The sequence below is a fragment of the Haliotis cracherodii genome, unplaced genomic scaffold (genome assembly GCF_022045235.1).
Source record: "Haliotis cracherodii isolate W230 unplaced genomic scaffold, xgHalCrac1.p SCAF_10, whole genome shotgun sequence".
In the NCBI taxonomy this organism is placed as follows: Eukaryota; Metazoa; Mollusca; class Gastropoda; order Lepetellida; family Haliotidae; genus Haliotis; species Haliotis cracherodii.
In genome coordinates, this window is record NW_027266265.1 from 48,655,812 (window position 1) to 48,678,938 (window position 23,127).

A 23,127-nucleotide genomic window follows, 5' to 3' on the forward strand; every position below is an offset into this window, starting at 1 on the left:
AAAAACAATATACATAAATAAATATATAGCAAACTATTATTTATCTGTAAATCTTATCACAAAGGTTTCTTTTAGAAAAAAAAAAACTAAACCGGGTACATGTTTTAAGAGCAAATGCATCCTGTTCTGTCCATGAGACCAAGCACAGCTAATGGCTCTCTGAAGAGGATATGCATCTTTATCTGAACTGATTCTGAATACTTACAGTAGACCTGGCTCAATAGTTTTTGCAAGCTGTAATGTTCAAGTATCTATATCTGTGAGGCCTTGTTCATGAAATGTTTGCAAAATGATGCTGAGTCATTGTAATGGTGCAAAAGAATATGAAAATAGAATTTGGATTTCGTTAATAAATTATTTGACACAAATCTAAAAATGTTTCAAACATTACTTGGCCACAATTTCACACTGGTGTTATTTTTCAGTTTACAGAAATTCTTTCTAATATATAGGGAAGGTCAAAATATAGATATATTTGTAAATGTATTTATTTATGTCAGTAAAGTGGGTAAACCATTAATGCCACATTAAATGCAGGCATTTTACTATCTCTACAAATTACAATAACAAGCATACATTTCTGTATTGGTTCTCACTATTAGAGCAGATGGACTCTCTACTACGCATTTGTAAAATTAAATTTTTATCTTGATCAACAGCTGTTTTGTTGCCTTGTGTAGTTTCCTCTTATAATCAACCTAAACCAGTGATGAGAAAACTAAACTAAACGAAACAATTTCTTTTGTGGTCAGCTGTGGATGCACAAACCTCAAAACACAGCGTTCCAGTAGCCTAGATGTGTACTCATCATACCGACAGAAAGGAGTATTTCATGATACATGTACATACATAGATACAAACAGGTTCATCAAACACTCTAGTTCTATGGTAAGTCAGCTCTCACCTAAAGGAACTAGAGTATGTAAAACAAGACAGAGCATGCCAACCCCCCTCTGAAGCCCCATCTGAGTCCAATTTCCTCACCTCTGAATCCCAAATACTAATTAACACGAGTTAAGAAAAAGTATGTAAGAACTGACTCTACAAAGGCAGAATGTTGATAATAGACGGAAACCTATAGAACATTTCCATACTGATGAGTTGCGAATACCCTCTAAATAGACCTCCAAATGCAGCATACCAAAAGGGGGTTGGCAGTCTCATGATTCAGTGTTTGACAAAGACCAGAAACAAAACACATGACCTGCACCCATAAATGCATGATTAAACAGGCAGTAAACATAGGCATGAAGCTTGACTACTGTGTCGTAAAATGCCCACAAGGATGTCATGAACAATAACAACTGAAGAAACAAATCATCTGATATGTAAAATATATTCCTGTGGGAGGTATTCCATTGAGGAAAAGACATTATAGAGACTGACCATTGTAGGTAAGGGACCTTAGATATTTGTTGAAAACTGACGACTCGAGTAGTTTATGAGATTATGGAATTTTATAACCATTACAAATAAATGTTTGAACCAGAGATTTCCCCCTCTAATATGTAAACCTACAAATGTTTGATTTCTTCACTTACTTCTGCCAATGTCTTTTCTCTAAAACTGATTTTTTTGCAGTTTGAACATTTTAATTTATTAATTGTCCAGTACCTTATAATTGATTAATTTCTTTTAAAAATTCAAATGCTATCTCGACAATACTAATGCCATCTGATTCATAATATCAGCTTATGCTAGTGTCTCAGTTCAATATTTACATCTGAAGAATCACAACCCACCTTGCCCAAACCAAGGCATTATACCAATCTGAATGATTTTTATGATGAACTTTTAGGAGTCTGTTGTGTGAACAGAGGCCTTAAGACCATCTTCTCAGATGAGCGACACTGAAGTAAATTTCCTCATCAATACAGAAATCGTGTGAAGTTTTTATGAACACCACTGGAGGTATTCCTGACGCTTTCCTCTTCCAACCATTATCAGAAGTCCTGATGCGAGTGGACGTGTTTGAGAACATGACACTACAGCCGACATCAGAAGTCCTGTTGCGAGTGGGCGAGTCTGAGAACATGACACTGCAGCCGACATCAGAAGTCCTGCTGTGAGTGGACGAGTCTGAGAACATGACACTGCAGCCACCATCAGAAGTCCTGCTGTGAGTGGACGAGTCTGAGAACATGACACTGCAGCCACCATCAGAAGTCCTGCTGTGAGTGGACGAGTCTGAGAACATGACACTGCAGCCACCATCAGAAGTCCTGCTGTGAGTGGACGAGTCTGAGAACATGACACTGCAGCCACCATCAGAAGTCCTGTTGTGACTGGACAAGTCTGAGAACATGACACTGCAGCCGACATCAGAAGTCCTGCTGTGAGTGGACGAGTCTGAGAACATGACACTGCAGCCACCATCAGAAGTCCTGTTGTGACTGGACAAGTCTGAGAACATGACACTGCAGCCGACATCAGAAGTCCTGCTGTGAGTGGATGAGTCTGAGAACATGACACTGCAGCCGACATTAGAAGTCCTGTTGCGAGTGGACGAGTCTTAGAACATGACACTACAGCCTTCATCAGAAGTCCTGTTGCGAGTGGACGAGTCTGAGAACATGACACTGCAGCCTTCATCAAAGTCCTGTTGTGAGTGGACGAGTCTTAGAACATGACACTACAGCCTTCATCAGAAGTCCTGATGCGAGTGGACGAGTTTGAGAACATGACACTGCAGCCGACATTAGTAGTCCTGCTGTGAGTGGACAAGTCTGAGAACATGACACTGCAGCCGACATCAGAAGTCCTATTGCGAGTGGACGAGTCTGAGAACATGACACTGCAGCCTTCATCAAAGTCCTGTTGTGAGTGGACGAGTCTGAGAACATGACACTGCAGCCGACATCAGAGGTCCTGCTGTGAGTGGACGAGTCTTAGAACATGACACTACAGCCTTCATCAGAAGTCCTGATGCGAGTGGACGAGTTTGAGAACATGACACTGCAGCCGACATTAGAACTCCTGTTGTGACTGGACAAGTCTGAGACCAAGATGCTACATTCTTCATCTGATTGATGACTAGTGACTGATTGTGTCCATAAACAAGATAAAAGTCCTCACAAATAGTTTTATTAGAAAAATAAGTTATTATCTTTGGTCTGGATGTCTATAAATGCAAACACCTCATACTTAAAGTATCTTAGTTATATTGACACTCAAAATATATGAGCACTAAAACCATGTTTCCATAACAGGTAAAACATGCTGTTTTCAAGAAACAGTATTATCATAAATGTTCCAGAAAATATCTAAATTTCATATCAAGTTCAAGCAGCATAATTACAAAAAGCAATACCCATAGCCAAATATGTTCATTCTGAACACTATATTACTTTATCAGGAAATAGAGGATAATAACAATTCTAGAGAGTGAGTCCGTTGGGTTTAACGCCGCTTTTAACATTATTCCAGTTATATCACGGAGTGTCAGCTTAATGTGGGTAGAAAGCTCTAAATGATGCAGGTCTCAGACGTTTACCACTTCGGTGAAACCCATGAGCATGGGTATGGTGCTGACAAACCTAGAAACATAATCAGGGCAAATCAGGATTTGAACCCACAATCATAGATTTCTGACACGCCCCTGGGACGCAACTCTGCACAGTGAATCGCGGCATCTTAGACAACTAGGCTACCCGTGCCCCAATAACAATTCTAACTGTTCAAATACTCAGATCTCTTTTGCAAAGTTACTGGAACTATAAACCATGATGAATATTTCCATAATAGAACTCCTGTCCCCTATCTTTAAAAAAGGCTTACATACACTACTCAACATTTGCTAAGGACACACTTTTGACTATAGATGACTATTTTGTACTTTATATTTGTTGAGTAGTTTATAAAGAAGCAGTCACATTCCTACAAAAGTGAATACAAAATTACCCTAATGGCACTGAAAGACTCAGGAGCGGGAGTTCAATCAAATGTCTGAGTCAGCAAAATAATATATCTGGTTCAATGACAACCACAAGCACAACACCATCACAACTGAAGCAAAACAACCAATAACATGGCAAGACTCCACAAATACCTGCTACCTATCTACAGCTGTACAAGACACTCGGGTATCACTGCCCGGTCATCGTACAATCACATTGCATATTCGGTTAACTTGGTACCACAATGATTACACCCAGCAAGTAAATAAACAATCTATTTACATATCGCTACAGCTGTCTGTGTAATGTAGGGAGGAGACATATATCTGTCAGTGCAGCAGATACCTGGACATAGGAATGCGGAGGGGGTCATTGTAGCATAGGGTACTCCCAGTACCAGGTACTTTCTTTGTACTGAAATGTACCCTAACCCAAACTGGAATATATCATGTAGGCCTGGCTATCGATACAGATCATCGAGATCGCTAATCATTAACTAGATATTGATCAATTATTGATAAATATATGAGAATGAACTGTGAGCAAATACGCCAAAACAATTCCCAAAGAATTCAACATCTTTCATTCCACTTGGGAGTGGAGGCACATTTGTGCAGGGATTATTTTGTGGACATGTGAGATATATCAAAAGATTTACTTTCTGTTTTCGGCAATTGACATTATTGACAATACCAAGTCTGTTATGATAAATCTAAACTTTATTTCATCACAAAGATATTATCAATGACAGAATTTTCATATTGATAATTGTTATTATTTCTTTCCATTGACGATTATTTCGATTATCAATCTTTCTCTCTTTAAGCCTTGACGTCCTGTAGGCATTTCATGCTTGATTTTACTGGGGTACGGTATATCCCGTCTAAATCCAACAATGAAAGGGAATCGTTTTTATTCACTGTGGAATACAAACTTCTAGTTCCAGAACAGTACATTTGTGCTGTCCGATTTGGGTTAGGGTACATTTTAATACATAGATACGGTCTTGGGGTACTTATCTGTCGTGGCTAATACTTCTTCAGCCATAGCAACAGAGTACATCATCTACAATAAGCAACATGTAATTTATAGACCAATTACGTCATTGGTTTAGTACCCATCCTGTATTGATCTGTGGGCCTTGACATTCACTACCTATCACTGCTGTGTCCATGTGATCAGACAAGCAGTCTCCCAACAATGTATTAGATATGTACATATGTACATGACAAATCAAGTAAGCGTATATGTCCATCAATGAAATTTGCAGAAATTGCTACAAACTTATTTTGTTTCACTTGTTTTACATCAGGGACAAAGGGCAGAGGTCAATAAACTACCATGACAGAAATAAATGTATTGAGAAAATAAGGCAAAGCTGATCATCGTTCTCATCTATGAAGTACATAATTCTGAATGGCAGGGGACAATGACACACAATCAACCAGTGACCACCCATTCGCTATTGTCACCTCTTAGGTTGCTACGTACCTATTCTAAACGGGAATACAAATGGGGTAGGCAGGATTGAGCTGTGAGGGTGCTAGGGTTGGGATGTGAGGGGATAGGGTTGGGATGTGAGGGGATAGGGTTGGGATGTGAGGGGATTGGGTTGGGATGTGAGGGGATAGGGTTGGGCTGTGTGGGGGATAGGGTTGGGATGTGAGGGGATTGGGTTGGGATGTGAGGGGATAGGGTTGGGCTGTGTGGGGGATAGGGTTGGGCTGTGAGGGGATAGGGTTGGGCTGTGAGGGGATACGGTTGGGCTGTGAGGGGATAGGGTTGGGATGTGTGGGGGATAGGGTTGGACTGTGAGGTGCTAGGGTTGGACTGTGAGGTGATAGAGTTGGACTGTGAGGGGATAGGGTTGGGATGTGTGGGGGATAGGGTTGGGCTGTGTGGGGGATAGGGTTGAGCTGTGTGGGGGATAGGGTTGAGCTGTGTGGGGGATAGGGTTGGGATGTGAGGGTTATAGGGTTTTACTGTGATGGAGATAGGGTTGGACTGTGAGGGAGATAGGGTTGGACTGTGAGGGGATAGGGTTGGACTGAGTGGGGGATAGGGTTGGACTGTGAGGGGGATAGGGTTGGGATGTGAGGGTGATAGGGTTTTACTGTGAGGGAGATAGGGTTGGACTGTGAGGGAGATAGGGTTGGACTGTGAGGGAGATAGGGTTGGACTGTGAGGGAGATAGGGTTGGACTGTGAGGGAGATAGGGTTGGACTGTGAGGGAGATAGGGGTTTACTGTGAGGGAGATAGGGTTTTACTGTGATGGAGATAGGGTTGGACTGTGAGGGAGATAGGGTTGGACTGTGAGGAGATAGGGGTTTACTGTGAGGGAGATAGAGTTGGGATGTGTGGGTGATAGGGGTTTACTGTGAGGGAGATAGGGTTTTACTGTGATGGAGATAGGGTTGGACTGTGAGGGAGATAGGGTTGGACTGAGTGGGGGATAGGGTTGGACTGTGAGGGAGATAGGGTTGGACTGTGAGGGAGATAGGGTTGGACTGTGAGGGAGATAGGGGTTTACTGTGAGGGAGATAGGGTTGGACTGTGATGGGGATAGGGTAGAAATGTTAGGGAGATAGGGTTGGACTGTGATGGGGATAGGGTAGAAATGTTAGGGGATAGGGTTGGACTGTGATGTGATAAAGGTGTTGTGTTCAAACATGATGGTGTGTAAGCTGCTTCTTCATAGACAATGCTGTAAAGAAACATTAAGGTTTGTATGAAATGTGTTACTTGAGCACATTATTACATGCAATATTTCTGGCAAGATATTGGTTGGCTATCTAATGTTCGCTTCCCACGAGACACAATTTGAACACAACTCTTTCCACCGACACCAGCAGGAAAACCATAACCTGCTTCTATGTAATAAAGTTCCATTGTAACACATTCACAATTCTTCTTCTTCAGAGGACAACAGATAAACTGAGGTTACACAAATTTATATTTATACTTTCTACTAAATCAATGTCTGACAAAATTATGAAATATCACACAACTGAATCACAGTAATTATGGCATGATATTTTATATACACATTAAATAAATAAATGAATTGCATTGTCACTTTATTCTCTGAGCCTGTCTGTACATTAACCACCCCACAATAAGACTGTCTGTACATTAACCACCCCACAATAAGACTGTCTGTACATTAACCACCCCATTATAAGACTGTCTGTAGATTCACAATCTCGCTATAAGACTGTTTGTACATTCACCACCCCACTATAAGACTGTCTGTTCATTCACCACCCCACTATAAGACTGTCTGTTCATTCACCACCCCACTATAAGACTGTCTGTACATTCACCACCCCACCATGACTGCCAGCACATTCTCTGCCCCAGTATAAGACTCTCTGTACATTCATAACCCCAGTATAAGACTGTACATTCACCACCCCACTATAAGACTGTCTGTACATTCACCACCCCACTATAAGGCAGTCTGTACATTCACCACCCCACTATAAGACTGTCTGTACATTCACCACCCCACCATGACTGCCAGCACATTCTCTGCCCCAGTATAAGACTCTGTACATTCATAACCCCAGTATAAGACTGTACATTCCCCACCTCACTATAAGACTGTCTGTACATTCACCACCCCACTATAAGGCAGTCTGTACATTCACCACCCCAGTATAAGACTGTCTGTACATTCACCACCCCAATATATGACTGTCTGTACACCCACCACCCCACCATAAGGCTTTCTGTACATTCACCACCCCACCATAAGACTCTCTGTACATTCATCACCCTGCTGCAACATCCATGTCCCACAAGGGACAGAACTCCTGCACCATCAGTACTGTACAAACACAAGTAGTTACAACTGTACCAATCGGTATACAATCACCTGCACAGACATCATGCCCCTACCAACACTTCCCACCACATGCATGTGTTCCTCAATATACTCTCTATAATTAATTATTAATTAACAACTTCCATACCATGGCAGCACAGACAATGTGTACTGGTACCTTCTTTGGCTGAAGCTGGGGGTTAGCCACCGACCACTGTAGTGCTTGGTGCTGAAACAGCAGTTTGTGTGTGGCTGTAACCTGAGTAGGAGTGACAAGACAACAGTCTGTGAATTTGGCCACTAGTCCGAAGCCTGAGTCTATTAATATTCTATTTGGTGCCACACTAAATTCTTCTGAAATTGATGCTAAGAGCCAAGTTTGGGCTAGGAGTCTCAATTTAGTTCGGCACAGACCGAGACAAGTTGTGCAGAGTTGGCAAATCTGTTGATAGAGATATCTGCAGTCTTGTATAAATATCCGCTGAAAGACCAATAAGAGGCCATGTCTAAAATCAGCTGACAGACCAATCAGAGGCCATGTCTTACTTAAATCTGTTGACAGACCAATCAGAGGCCATGTCTTAAATCTGTTGACAGACCAGTCTGAGGCCATGTCTTAAATCTGTTGACAGACCAATCAGAGGTCATGCCTTAAATCTGTTGACAGACTAATCAGAGGCCATGTCTTAAATCTGTTGACAGACCAATCAGAGGCCATGTCTTAAATCTGTTGACAGACCAGTCAGTGGCCATGTCTGAAATCAGCTGACAGACCAATCAGTGGTTGGATAGACAACCTGGGCCAGTGAGTGAAGGACATCTTGGAATAGATAGTATGGTAATACACTTCAAACTATGACATATTCTATCCAAGCAGACTGTCATAGAAGAATACACAAGTTCGGACATTATTTCACAATGATTGTAATATGTCTTTAATTTTCAGCTGCACATCTGAACACATTTTTAGAGATTTTCTATCAAATTACACATTTGAAGAATACAGTTGTATTGCAGTACATATCTTTTTAATTTTAATCCCATCCAGAGGAACCATGTGACACTCAGCTTATCATGATCCCAGCAACTGCACCATCACCAGCTAGATCTACCATGAGATCAACATAACACAGGATTTATACAGCTGAAACAATGCCTGAAGCCACAATACCATTCATTAGCTTGGTAACAGTAGAACTGCACAGTGATACCGGTATACCAGTACACTGCAATACACTTTTCAAACAATATGTATGGCAATATTTTTATATTGGGTAAAATAAATATTACAAGTTAGATTATTCATTGTATCAACTAAAATCTACACAGAAATTCATTCCCAGATGATGTTTCGCTTTGAAACTAATTGACAAAACAGCAGATTTTTCTCTCATGTTGTTATCTCCCCTGTATCCATGACAACAAGATGGCAGCCACTGACCATGCAGACTTTGACATTGCTGCAGTTGGATCTGCATGTACAATCAGTGTCAAACACTTCAGCTCCAAATATATCTCTATACCTATTACAAAACAGATACCTGTGTACAATCTTTTTGCCAGTTTACAACCCAAGTCAACAGTGCATGAATTTATCCATATTTAATAGTAAAACAAGACCAAATTATTCTTCAATATGAAATCAAATTTAAGACAATGTACATGCATGATCAGACTGCATATTAGACTTGATATGACAAAGCTAAACTGGTGATTACTGTAGAGCTGCAGGAAAAGGTTCTTGGGGCCTATCTGATTCAATATCAAAAGTTTCCCTGCAAGTAGTACCAATATGAAGACCATCCGATGTTATGATGATTAATAAGCAATACATATTGATACAGAATTATTAGGGAAGTGTATCATATGTATCATATCATTGAGAAGAATATTGATATGCATCGATAAATGTTCAAGAGAGAGGACAGAGACTGATCAGTTTGACAAGGGATAACGACAATAAACACAGGGTAATCATGGTTATAGATCCATGAACCTGAATGGTAGAAATCTACTGGCCATTTCACAGTGACGACCCTGACATTTTGACAGTTTGACAGTTTGGAATAATACATTGTGTACGACTTATCTCTCAGGAAGAAATATATAGCATTTGATTTGTTCAACTTCACATTTTATTACAGATAAAAAGGAAAAATATATTCATAAAAATACTTCACTGATCAAAATATTAGAACTGCTCTCTGTACTGGAAGATGTTTCAATGAAAAGATCAACTACAACTTGCGCATTGGGCACGCATCAACCATTGGGGCCAGCAACTCCATGCAAATTGCATAGAGGAAAAATGTCCAAAGTCAGCACCAACAACTTAATGCAACTTGCACCAAAGCTGCAACTTAACCTTTGGCACCAGCAGTTCCATACAGCTTGCACCTCGGGCACACCTAACCATTTGCGAGAACTCTGTACAGCTTGCACCAGCGTGCAACACCACCAGTGGCAGAAATAACTCCGTACAACTTGACCCAGGGTGCAACACCACCAGTGGCAGAAATAACTCCGTACAACTTGACCCAGGGTGCAACTCCAGACAGCTTGCACGAGCATGCAACGCCACCAGCAGCAGAAATGACTCCATACACTTTGACCCAGGGTGCAACTCCATACACCTTGCTCCAAGCATCCACACCACCAGTGGCAGAAATGACTCCATACAACATGCACCTATGGCCCCTCTCTTCAATCTTCCATTGCTGCCAACTTCTCCATTGGCGCCAGCAACCAGCGTGCAACTCTTCACATGGCATAAACAACCCTGAACAGCCAGTGCTTGGTGCTTCACTCTCCAGCATGGACTACTCCTAAAGACTTGTACTGAGCGCATTATACCCCATCAGCGCCAACAACATACAAATGCACTACTACAGCAATATGGCACATCTAATCTATCTTTATTAATGGTTAACTCTTTGGCATAAGCTACCATATTACACCCCATTTCTAAAACTTCCATAATTAAAACTATGATGTACAAGCTTCATACAACACTGGTTTTAACCCTATGTGCCTTCTCAGTGTAGGATGAGGTCCTATTGGTAAAGATGAGGGTACTATCTCCCCTAACTACAGGACAAGGACAAACATGGACATTCCAAATTCCAAAGCTATCGTTTCATAATGCTGTAGTTTCCTTCTGGACACTAACAATGAATTACAGATGGAGATGATTCAAGATTCAGATAGCAGTTACATCAGGAATCTGGAACTGCTACGTCACACTCTGTCAGAGGTGTGCTGCTAGTAGTCACAAGTCTACTACAATGTACAGATATATATACAGGAAGTACAACATGTCAGTATACACAAAGGACATCTGTTATTCCGCTGGTTCGTACTTGCTTGGAGCAACCTCCATCACCATTTGAAGAAATGTTGTTACTCGGTCTGAAACAAAGAGTCCGGAATAAATGTCAGTGTACAGTGACCCCCCGAATCCAGTGCAGTTGAATCTTACATCAGGCATGGTTATTGGGGCCCTATTATACTCCACACTCCCGAATGAAGAGACCGATTAGGCTATTTATATTGTACATATTTCCACATCACTCAGGGATATGCTCAAAGCACTATTATTACCCTGGTCACTGGATCAATGTGCACTGAAGACTAATTCTCAGCTCCCTGAGGACCATACTACCCAAGCTGCCTGTTAGGTGCTACAAGGTTAACAACCATCACTGCCATGTCATCCTACTGGCTACCCATTTTACTGCTGGGTGAACAGAGGCACATTTTGAACAAAGTCACTGGCCCGAGGAGACGCCAAATGTGTTACAAGTGCTTCAGTGTGGGTGAGGGCCGAAGCCCAACAAACTCTCAGGAGCCAAGTTGCCGAACTGCAGTCACACATACAAGGACCTGATTTGTGACCTGTGCGCTGGGCACAGGACAACGTGCCACCACACCACACGGTGTATTTCTTTAGCATGGGTATGGAGCGTACAAGCCACTGATCATAATCAGGGAGAAGTCTGGGATTTGAAATGATCACAGGATTAGGGCAAGCCGAAGAGACACATCTGCACATGTGTGTGGCTGTTTGTACAAGCCCGGACTAAGGCCAGGTTTTATAGGGATAGCCCACTGAAATACCATGCCACAGCATAACATGGATACATCACTTAGACACAGCATAATGACTCAAAGTCCTTGTTTTATCCTGTTAATGCCGAGTGCCAGACAGGGAAACATCTAGTACCATCTTTTCATGTCTAATGGTTTGACACGGCCGGGGATCGAACCACTGACCTTTCCATCTCCTGGCAGATGCTCTATCCACTAGACCACCAAGGCGCATGGCCCAGTTGGAACTGACCATCGCTACATATTGTTGAGTCTACAATATTCCTAATAAAAGTCTTACAACAAGCAAGATACCCATTACAAGACTGCTGCTGAATTTTATAGTAATATACAGTAAACGACAGTTATAATGAAGGGACAAAGATTAGAATATATACAGCATATAAACAACAACTGTCCGGGACCCAAAATACCAGTTTGTTATGTCTGTCAGTTCGTTATAAGCATGTTCGTTATAAACAAAGTTTACTGTACCTCTAACTGGCTTAAAGGGCTGTATCAAGTTTTAAATAGATTTAAAAAATTGAGAGTGTTTACTGCCACTTGCTTTGAGTGCATGTACGGCACACCACTACTTTAATCATGCAATACTGAATCCTACTTTGTAATCCTGCAATGTTAAATCATATTTTATAATTGAACAATTGTTCACAATCTGGTACGAGACTGCAAAAGCCAAATGACATACTCACCTAAACATCTGATTTTGAGTTTGAAGTGAACAAAGGGTACATAGAACACAAGCCCTCCAAGGATGAACATGAAGGCGTAGAAGAACTCTATCCTGGGATTCTGTACTATCGGTGCTATCACCAGATACACGGAGATGCACAATGTGATGATCGGGACTATTATAGGAACCTGCAACAAAGTAACATGGCATAATGAAAGACCACCTAAGCGATGTTGAGGATGTTGAGGGGTGGGGGTAGTGTCGGTGGAATGGTGTTTGTAATAGGTGAAAAGAATTTTTTGAAACTTTTATTTGTTTGTTTGTTGTTTAAAGCCCCACTCAGCAATATTCCAGCTATATGATAGTTGTCTGTAAATAACCAAGTCTGGACCAGACAATCAAGTGATTGAAATTTATGAGCATCGATCCACACAATTGGGATATGATGTCATGCATCAACCAAGTCAGGGAGTCTGACCACCCGATCCCATTAGTGGCATTTTACGACAAGAATAGTCGCCATTTACGGCAAGCATGGGTTGCTGAAGACCTTTTCTACCCTGGTCTTCACAGGTATAGCCAAACTATTCAGTGAGTGAGTGAGTGAGTGAGTGAGTGAGTGAGTGAGTGAGTGAGTGAGTGAGTGAGTGAGTGAGTGAGTGAGTGAGTGAGTGAGTGAGTGAGTGAGTGAGGTTTTACATCGATTTAGCAATATTCAAGCAATAGCAATGCAGGGGACACCAGAAATGGGCTTCAATCATTTTACCCATATGGGGAATTGAAACCAGGTCTTCGGTGTGACAAGTGAACGCCTTAACCACCGCCCCGAAAACCATTAAGATATTGGTTGTTTTCTATAATAAATGGTCAAATATAAAGGTCACTACACTATTTTCTTGCACTGGGCTTGACAAAAAGATATTCAGGAAAAAAAAACACAGTTTGCATAAATGTGATTTATTTTTGTAATCGTAAGGGTCTAATGTCTAATGAAGTATGCATCACACATCAATGCATGACTTTGACAGGTATGTAAACTTGGGACAGGTAACCGAAGCAATGATACATGACAGTTACACACGGACAGTAAAGGATCAGATACCCATACTCATTGTTTATTGTTTGAGCCTTACCTTATATGGTCGGACTCTGTCTTTCTGTGTAAATCTGAGAATAATGAGTGACGCCATTGTGGCTCCATAGAACAGCCAGGCTGTGAAGCTGAAGAAGTCTATGAGGCTGAAGATGTCACCCGGAATGATCATCAATATAGCGATGAGAGTCTGGAATACAATCACACACACAATTACGGCTATTTGTTTATAAATTATGTTTATTTGTTTGTTGTTTTAGGCAGCACTCAGCAATATTCCAGCTGTATGATGGTTGTCTGTAAACAACCGAGTCTGGTCTAGACAATCCAGAAATTCACATTTTGAGAAAAGATCCACGTCACACAGGAAAGAAGTGAGGTTTTCCTGCCTTACATATGCACATGAGGCTTGGGAAGCAAGATACTATTACTGGCACAACTTATTATGGATAGCGACAGTAAAGAGGACCTCTGTTGAAAATCTGAAGATATTAACGGTGTGATGACAACCGAAATAAAAGATTTCTGGCAATGATATTTTTTGTTTGTTGTTTAACGTCTCACTCAGCAATATTCAAGCAATATGACAGCAGTCTGTAAATAATCGAGTCTGGACCAGACATCCAGAGATTGACATCATGAACATTAATCTATGCAATGGGGATACAATGATATGCACCAAACAAGTCAGCAAGCCTGACCACCCGATCCCATTAGTCACCTTTTACGGCAAGCAAGGGTTGCTGAAGACCTATTCTACCTCGTTCTGGCAATGATGTAATAGAGACAGAGTATTTGTAAGAATTATCATATTACTTTCTAAACACAGAATCAGGTAAAACACGTATAGTTACTCACACATTATGTAGTATTACAATAGTAAGTACATGAAACAGAGAGATACCATTGACTATTGGAGTGGAAGGGTGCTCTGCCTGGCTACTCACAGTAAAGACTAGTGACGGTAGAGGTGTATACTGTCTGATGTGTACATAGGAGAGGATCTCTGGTAGATGGCCCTCGCGTGCAGCCGAGTACACCAACCTGCAACATGAACATATACACAGTTAGCACGCCTCTGTCTACGCATCATTGTCCTACCTGATTTCTATCTATCTGACCTCACGTATCTACCTGTCCTACCTGCTTCAACTGCCTGACCAGTGATTACGTGAAATCAGGCTTTGTTTAATCTACCTGTCCTCCTTCATCTATCCACCCTACCTATTTTCATTCTGTATATATGTACTACCTATATCACGGTATGTCAGCTAAATGTGGGAGGAAAGCCCTAAGTGATGCAGGTCTCGAATGTTTACCTCTTCAGTGAAACCCACTAACACGGGTATGGTGCTAACAAACCTAGAAACATAATCGTGACAAACAGTGATTCGAACACACATAGGTTTCTGGCATGCCCCCGGGACGCAACTCTGAACAGTGATTCAAGGAGCCTTCGCAATATTCCAGCAATATCACGGCGGGTGACACCAGAGATGGGCTTCACACAATGTACCCATGTCGGGAATTGAACCAGGGTCTTCGGCGAACACTTTAACCACTAGGCTACCTGACCGCCCCTCTGGTAAGTAACACAATTAAATGTAAAATCTATCCAAGAACAAGCATTATGCAGCTTGCCCTCCCTCACACATTAGGAAAGCATGTACATTATGCACCTTGATGCACTAAACTGACAACAGAACTGTGAAAACTAATGGCGCAATGAAAGAAACAAAGCAGATATTCAGTTATACATGTATAGATTGAACAAAATGGTTAGGGATCATGAATATTATTGGAGATATTTTGTATGAAATTGTGTGCTCACTCAATTGTGTGTCTTCAATCCAATACAATATGCCCGAAATCATCCATGATCCCTAAATCTTTTTGTTCAGTATAGTTGGAAGCAAAGCTCTGATAGTCACAACAATCTGCACCGTTTTGTTCCAGAGCTGAGGTGTAGGGGAGGGAATTCTGTCCCATCTTTTCATCACAATCTACATTCAATTCATGAAATTGGTGACATACATTAGGGCTGGGACGCGTCCCCATTTACAACCCGGGTACCCACCTCCCTATTACCCGACCCTACCCGGGTACCCCCTGTAGATATCTAGAGATAAGTACAAACTGTCCGATTTGGAAAAGTTTGACCGTAGCCCTGGCAAAATGTATTTAGAAACTGAGAAACTGAGAAACTGAGAAAAAATATTGTTATTTTGTTCAAAATAGGGTTTTTGTTTCAGTTCTTACTTCAAAGGTATTTAAACATTAAACTGTAACACTGCCTTCAATACCTTAAGGTGAAATAAAGCCTATTCCTGTTCTTGGTCCTGTTATCATTGGAATACAAGACACCTCAACAAAGCCTTCACATTAATGTACTCGCGGAAATGAAAAAAACCCTGTTTTTTCGATCTCAGATTTTAAGTAAATGCAGTTAATATACAAAATATATAAATATTCAAACAACTCAGTTACTACTAATTGGGCCTTGGCACAAATACAGCGTATCCACGTTTTTTATGTCTTTTTACACGTAAAAGTGTGTAAAAATATGAACAAAACAGACTATTGTGAAACTGAGCATAACCAGGTGTTTGTAGATCAAGGTGAATGTCCATGACCTATGACACCTTGAAGACAGGTGAAAACAGGTGCTTGAAACCCACGTGCATGTGATTTGTCAGTGGTTAGTGATTTGTGAATGGCATTGTGGGATATTGAATCATCGTCAAAATATCAGAACGTAAAAGTAACATATACCCTTCTCAAACAACAACTTACATGTTATTATTATTATGTACATAAACATAGCTGTTATTTTTATTGTTGTTTTGATAACTTTTTTCCAGGCTAATTTGCATAAGGCCTATAGCCTGTTTCTGCCATGTCAATTTGGACTTAGTTTTATTTTTGAATGTTGAAAGTGCCTGCAAATTACCTCCTGTAAAGTACATTTTGTATTGAGCACTGAGATAAAACTAGCAAATCCAGACTAGTACTTTTCCAGTTGTTTTGTTATTTCGTATTTACATCTATGTAATGCTTTGTGTCGATTATTAAATCCAGCAAAACAGGTTTTTTTCATTTCCAGGAGTACTTTTAGTTATAACTTCAACTACATTTAAAAAGAAAGAAATTTTAAGATTCCCATTTGAACATGTTGATGAAAATTGCTGGAGATTTGGGGTCGAATATCACTAGATAAATCCCTGGGATTATATACTGATTGAAGGAAATACAGAAACAGACCAAACTTCTGAGTTAACATTAATGTGCCTCATAAATATTATAATACCAGTAATATCATGTCCTGCTAGCTACTGTTACAGATAAAATCATCTGAATGAAATACTGCAGAAAACTACCTCATACAAATGTGCATGTATTCCCTTGTATTTGACATCAAAATATGTCTCAATTAATCATTTAAAGATGTCATCTGTGACTCATTTGTACAAGAAACCATTGGAAATCGATGTTACAAAATAAATCAATTTCAATATCTGTTTAATTTCTCTAGCCCTGTCACCCATTGAAATCATTTGCCACAAGCAACTACTTCCACTGAAATATAAAACGACCAGGAAACAGTCTGACCTTCCTCCTGTGAAGCAGGACCCATTGGCTGCCCCGAACGTGGAACACGCAACAAATATAGGTATCAGTACTGCGGCCGGGCCCAGCACTCGGCCTCCCCACGTCTGAAACAAACAAACAAACAATACTATCCTCAACTTTTGCAGAAGGCTCAGTAACACTTCTAAGTTTCTTGTTTATGTTTGAGTATAAACATCATCAGGGTGAAAATCTAAAGCTTGATCAGCAGATTAAGCAACAACCAGGAGTGGGTGAGTTTGGTTTTAATGCAAATTGAACAGTATTTCAGTAGTATCATGACATGTCAGCTTCAGACTCGAAGTAGTGCAGGTCTTAAGATGGTTACCACCTTGGTGAACCCACAAGCATGATATGGTGCGGACACAACCAGAAACACAATCTCTGTGGTCCAGGATTCGAACCCTGCGACTGATGAAGATGATGAGAAGATGATGAGAAGATGGCAAGATGAAGGAGAAGATCAAGGAGAAGACGAAGAGATGATGAGAAGATGAAGGAGAATATGATAAGATGAAGAGGAGATGATGAGAAAATACTGGAGAATATGATGAAAAGATGAAGATAATGAGAAGATGAAGGAGAATATGATGAGAAGATAAGATGAAGGAGAAGATGAAGAGAAGATGGAGAATATGAGGAGATGATGAGAAGATGAAAGAGAAGATAATGAGAAGATGAAGAAGATAATGATAAGATGAAGGAGAAGATGAGGAGATGATGAGAAGATGAAGGAGAATATGATGAGGAGATGAAGGACAAATGGAGGAGGTCCACATACCGCTGCTACAGCATCCGAGGCCAACAGCTCCTCCTTGGACATGATGCTGAGGTACGCCACATTGGTCAGCAGGTAGCAAATCGTCACCAGGGGGATTCCGATGATGATAGAGCGTGGCAGGTTTCTGAAATACATAGAACCAGCTTGAGTCATGCCTATTACAAAATGAAACAGCTGGTGAACTGACAATATGTTATTTCATGAGACTTGGAACATCTCTTTTGTTTCTTTGTTGTTTTCTGCCACAGCCAGCAATTTTCCGGCTATATCACCGGGGCCAGCAAATCATCAAGTCTGGACCAGGCAAACCATCATGGGTTATTATGAGCATGTCCCACACCATAAGGGCATGACGACACACAATTAAATATTTAGTCGCCTCTTATGACAAGCATAGGTTACTGGGACCTATTTTAAAAAGGAATCTTCATGGGAATGGAACATGACTGGAGACAAATTGTTTCAAGTGTGCTGTCTACTTACACATTAGGGTCGATAAGTTCCTCCGTGATGTAATTCAAGTTGTTCCTGAAACAATAAACACCACACCTAAGACCAAGCACATGATTCTAGGAACACTGAGCATCCCAGCCTATATAAATATTTTACTGTAGGATAATAACCTGGCAGTTTACAGGTGCTTGTTCACTCGATGACCTTTAGTATTTTCCAATTTTTTTGTTCAAAGCTTAAAGGCCCAAAGGTGTTTGAAATTTGGGCAAGATTATTAAACTTCTTATATATATATGTTAATATCTTTATAATTTTTATAAATAATCGAGAACAATAAACCTGGAATAAACTTGTTTCAAATGAGAGAAGAAATTAAGAAAGAAGACTTACATTAAACTCATATCTTAAGCTCTAAATGAGTGAATGTTATTATGCCAGTCAGCAATATTCCAGCTATATAATGGCAACCTGTACGTATATCGAGTGAGGTCCACACAAATCAGTGGTCGGTAGTAAGAGCAACACCAGCTTGGTTGATATATGACACACAAACAACCACGTCACCAAGCCTGACCACACAATCCATTTAAGTTGCCTCATACACAAGGTTACTTGGAACCAATTCTAGGCCCGACTTCCCACATGGTTCTCAAATGAAGAGGCAGGCAGTGTTAGAACATGATCCCTGCATAGAACAAGACAAGCTCTGATCCTCCACACCACCTCTGTATAGCCATGTGTGACTACAGACACTCACCATCCATCATAGGCCCAGAGGCCATCATAAAACGCCAGCGCTATAAGTGATGGAGACTTGACTGTGTCCTCAAAGCCCTCCGACAGAAACTCTGTGTTTCCTGAAAACAAACATCAAAAGTGTTATCATGGAAACCAAGGCTTCAGTATACATACAATCATCACAAGTGGGTGATGTCAAATAAATGTCTTCTAACTTGAATATGTCATTATTCATTATAGATGGGTAGATTTTAGATACGGTCTGACTTACGAGACCTACAGAGAGTTTACGAGCCACAGACTTGTGTATTCATATTATTGGTTGATATATGATCCTGATTTATCTGTGCACTCAAGCTGTGAGGGGGATAGGGTTGAACTGTGAAGGGAGGTAGGGTTGGGCTGTGAGGGGGGGCAGGGTTGGATCATGAGGGGTAAAGGGTTGAACTGTGGGTGGGGTTGGGGAGAATTATTGTAAGGGAGATAGGTTTTGACTGTAAGGGGGGGGGGGGGGGGGGGGGGGGGGCAGGGTTGGATAAGGAGGGGTAAAGGGTTGAACAGTGGGTGGGGTCAGGGGGAATTATTGTGAGGGAGGTAGGGTTGGGCTGTGAGGGGGGTCAGGGTTGGATTATGAGGGGTAAAGCAGGGGTCCGGAAACCGTCATATGCGCCGGACATGTCCGATTGGGAATCTCAAATGTCCGGTTTAAAATATTGCTTACCGGACATTTTAAAAAGTATTGTCCAGACATTCTTAAATTTTGACCGGACATGATCAACAGTTAGGACTGAGCAGTTTCTGTCTGCAGTTGCAACACAATGAAGATTAACTACACTGACAAGCTTTGTTTGTTTTGATTGCTGAAAATACATCGCACCTACATGATAGTCCAATCGGTCAATCACTGTAATAGGCAATAAACTGAGTTGACACTGATTAATCGAGGATTAATTACTGAGAACATCTTGTTAATTTGAGTGAAAGGTGTTTACAACTGTACATTAATACCTTGCATCATCAATGTACCTCATTATCCTCACAACGCTACGATACGTAACCTCAGACAAGAAGCGAAAGCGTGACGACAGCCAGTCGACCGATGCAGATCAGTCGGGCGGATCTGCCAAACCCCCAAAGTCTGGACGATCATTTTGTAAGTCGTGGCTAACGACTTTCACTTGGTTGACATACAATGAGGATTTGCAGATTTTATTGTTTTCAGTAGCTAGTCGTATATTGAATCTTGATTGACCGCCATTTTGCTTTCTCGGACGATCGATATCCAATTTTTTTATGGTCAATAATTAAGTACAGATGAAAAAATTATTCAAATAACTATTGCTATCAACGATATTTTAGTATTTGTGATTAAATTATCTGTCTTGTTTTTAAAAAAATCTTTAGTTTAAAAAAAAACTTTTGTGAAATACGCTATTTGAAGGGGGCGTGGCCTAAATGCAAATGTCCGATTGGGATTTTAAATTTTCCGGACCCCTGGGGTAAAGGGTTGAACAGTGGGTGGGGTCAGGGGGAATTATTGTGAGGGAGGTAGGGTTGGGCTGTGAGGGAAGGCAGGGTTGGTCTATGATGGGTAAAGGGTTGAACAGTAGGTGGGGTCAAAGGAAATTATTGTGAGGGAGATAGGGTTGATCTTTGAGGGGGGGGCAGGGTTGGATTATGAGGGGTAAAGGGTTGAACTGTGGGTGGGGTCGGGGGAATTATTGTGAGGGAGATAGGGTTGGATTATGAGGAGTAAAGGGTTGAACTGTGGGTGGGGTCGAGGGAATTATTGTGAGGGAGATAGGGTTGGATTGGGAGGGTGCTTGGTTGGGAGATAGGTGTTGTCACCAAGTGTGACCACACGCCAAAGCTCTTTCGCCTCTTACAACATATATACATATATAGTCTCTGTACTGAAACATGGCTCTTGTCAATTGAACAGAGAATCTGTAGATTCTGATACACAGACATGTGTTCAGTCCTTGTTGTTAGTCGTCAGCATGGGTCGTATTAAAAAGTGCATCAGGTTTCCATGCATGAAGGCCCTAACCAACCTGTCTGTGACAGAATGTACACCCCTCCCACCATGATGACAACAATGTCCGCCAGCTTCATCGTCATGAACAACACCTGCATCGTGCAACCAGGCCACAGTTCCCCAGACACACGGCCACTAAGTAATAGCAAACTATAAAATCATTAATCTCAAGGCAGTAAGTTTACAAAGTATGTTTGTTGTCCTCGGTTTGTTGCCATGTGCTGTGCTATGTTAAATTTGGCATATCACTGTGAAATACAAAGACTTATTATCTGTGGGAAAAAAAAGATGTTATATGATTAGATAATGATGATGAAATACCTCATATCTCCCATGCAGCTGTCACTCCAACAAAGTCAGTGAAGAATAACTGTCAACCCATGCACAACATTGATATAATTTTGCCAACTAGTGCATGCACATAAAAATATTTATGTGTTAATAAAAATAGTGCAATATATACTACCCAAAAGAAGTTAAGGATCATCGATTCTTTCATATTACTATTGTTAATCTGCCCTGAAATGAGAGATTACCTGTAGTAATATGAAAGAATCGGGTGATCCTTAACTTCTTTTGAGTAGTATATAAACTGAACAAATACATGTTAAGGATCATAAATATTTGGGGGGATAAAAGCACACTTTGCCTAAATCTACTTCCGTAAATGAAAAACAAACAAAGAAAATGTGAAAATAAAAATTGAACTCAGATCGTTGTAATTATCAGGCTACTGATAAAGGTAATTACCTAACTACATGTATTGTCAAGGCCAGGGGACTCTGGGTAAAAGACTCGGCGAGTTAAGTCATGAGCATTGGTGTCCCCGGCTGGTGACATGGGGCTTGTTTCCCTTGATTCCCAAGAATTTTACAGATCTCATACCATGCTCAGAAGCCTCAAGCCTATTACAGACAATGATTTCATTCTGAACTTTGAATGTATTAGAACAGAAATGTCATATGCACAGCTCATATGCAAACCATTAGAATAAGTGAAAATGTTGATTTTTACCCCCACCTAAACATTTTGTAATGTGAAAAGTCCAAACATGTCCAATTCATTATAAAGTGAATTAAGTCTAATTCACATGAACTCATATTAGAATCTTCATAATCATTTCGTAAATCAAAGCATCCTGTGGGAGAAAAAGGGTCCTTCGCAAACTTTATCATTGCTCTGGGGAGACTGTGTCAGAGATTCACTCCTACTGGGTTAATATTTGAAGCTACAATTATTTGAAGTTTGAAACTGTTGAAACTACGGGTACACAATATAAATTTCTTTCATATAACTTCAGTTAATCTGTAATGGCTTAAGTAATATGAAAGCATCAGGTTTTCAACTTCTTTTGAGTAGAAGAGTATAATGGCAAAGTGTAACATGTTAGGTTAACAATTAAACACAATTCAGCTAGCAAACAATAAATTGCAAGCTCAATGCCACTAATTACTGAACTTGCTTCCTGCTACTGTCTGTATGAGTGAGTGAGTATGGTTTTACCCCACTTTTAGCAATATTCCAGCAATATCACAGCGGGGGACACCAGAAATAGGCTTCACACATTGTACCCATGTCGGAAATCGAACCCAGGTCTTCGGCATGACAAGCGAACGCTTTAACCGCTAGGCTACCGGACCGCCAAACTGTCTGTATGAAATAAGACCATTTCTTGTTGTACTAATTATACATACATCAGTACTCTTTATACACCCAAGTATTAATGTCTGCTCACAAATGTAGCTGGGCTGTATTATTTGTGTAGTCATTGAGTTAATACTTGTGATCAGTGATATTTCAGCCACACAGTGACTTTATTCTGTGTAACAAATGTTATATTTGGGATAATACTTTCTTAGAAGGGTACAGATTTTAGTACTTTTTCTAGGTTGGG

General features: G+C 40.7%; 1 protein-coding gene across 6 annotated transcripts in view; it reads right to left on the reverse strand.

Annotated features, from left to right (window-relative positions):
* Nucleotides 1–12,403: 12,403 nt before the first annotated feature.
* The window catches only part of LOC139454475 (b(0,+)-type amino acid transporter 1-like), a 75,066-nt gene continuing 64,342 nt past the window's right edge, over nt 12,404–23,127 (reverse strand). For 5 of the 6 annotated variants that reach the window (XM_071236199.1, XM_071236204.1, XM_071236203.1 and 2 more), the window contains 7 exons: nt 19,215–19,314; nt 18,488–18,532; nt 18,005–18,128; nt 17,206–17,309; nt 14,544–14,640; nt 13,637–13,786; nt 12,405–12,691 (listed from right to left, as the gene is read on the reverse strand). In XM_071236199.1, coding sequence (XP_071092300.1) covers nt 12,479–12,691; nt 13,637–13,786; nt 14,544–14,640; nt 17,206–17,309; nt 18,005–18,128; nt 18,488–18,532; nt 19,215–19,314 — 833 coding nt within the window. In that variant the 3' untranslated portion in view covers nt 12,405–12,478. Of the gene's footprint in view, nt 12,692–13,636; nt 13,787–14,543; nt 14,641–17,205; nt 17,310–18,004; nt 18,129–18,487; nt 18,533–19,214; nt 19,315–23,127 lie in introns of all 6 variants that reach the window. The other variant, XM_071236202.1, reaches the window with a different exon arrangement.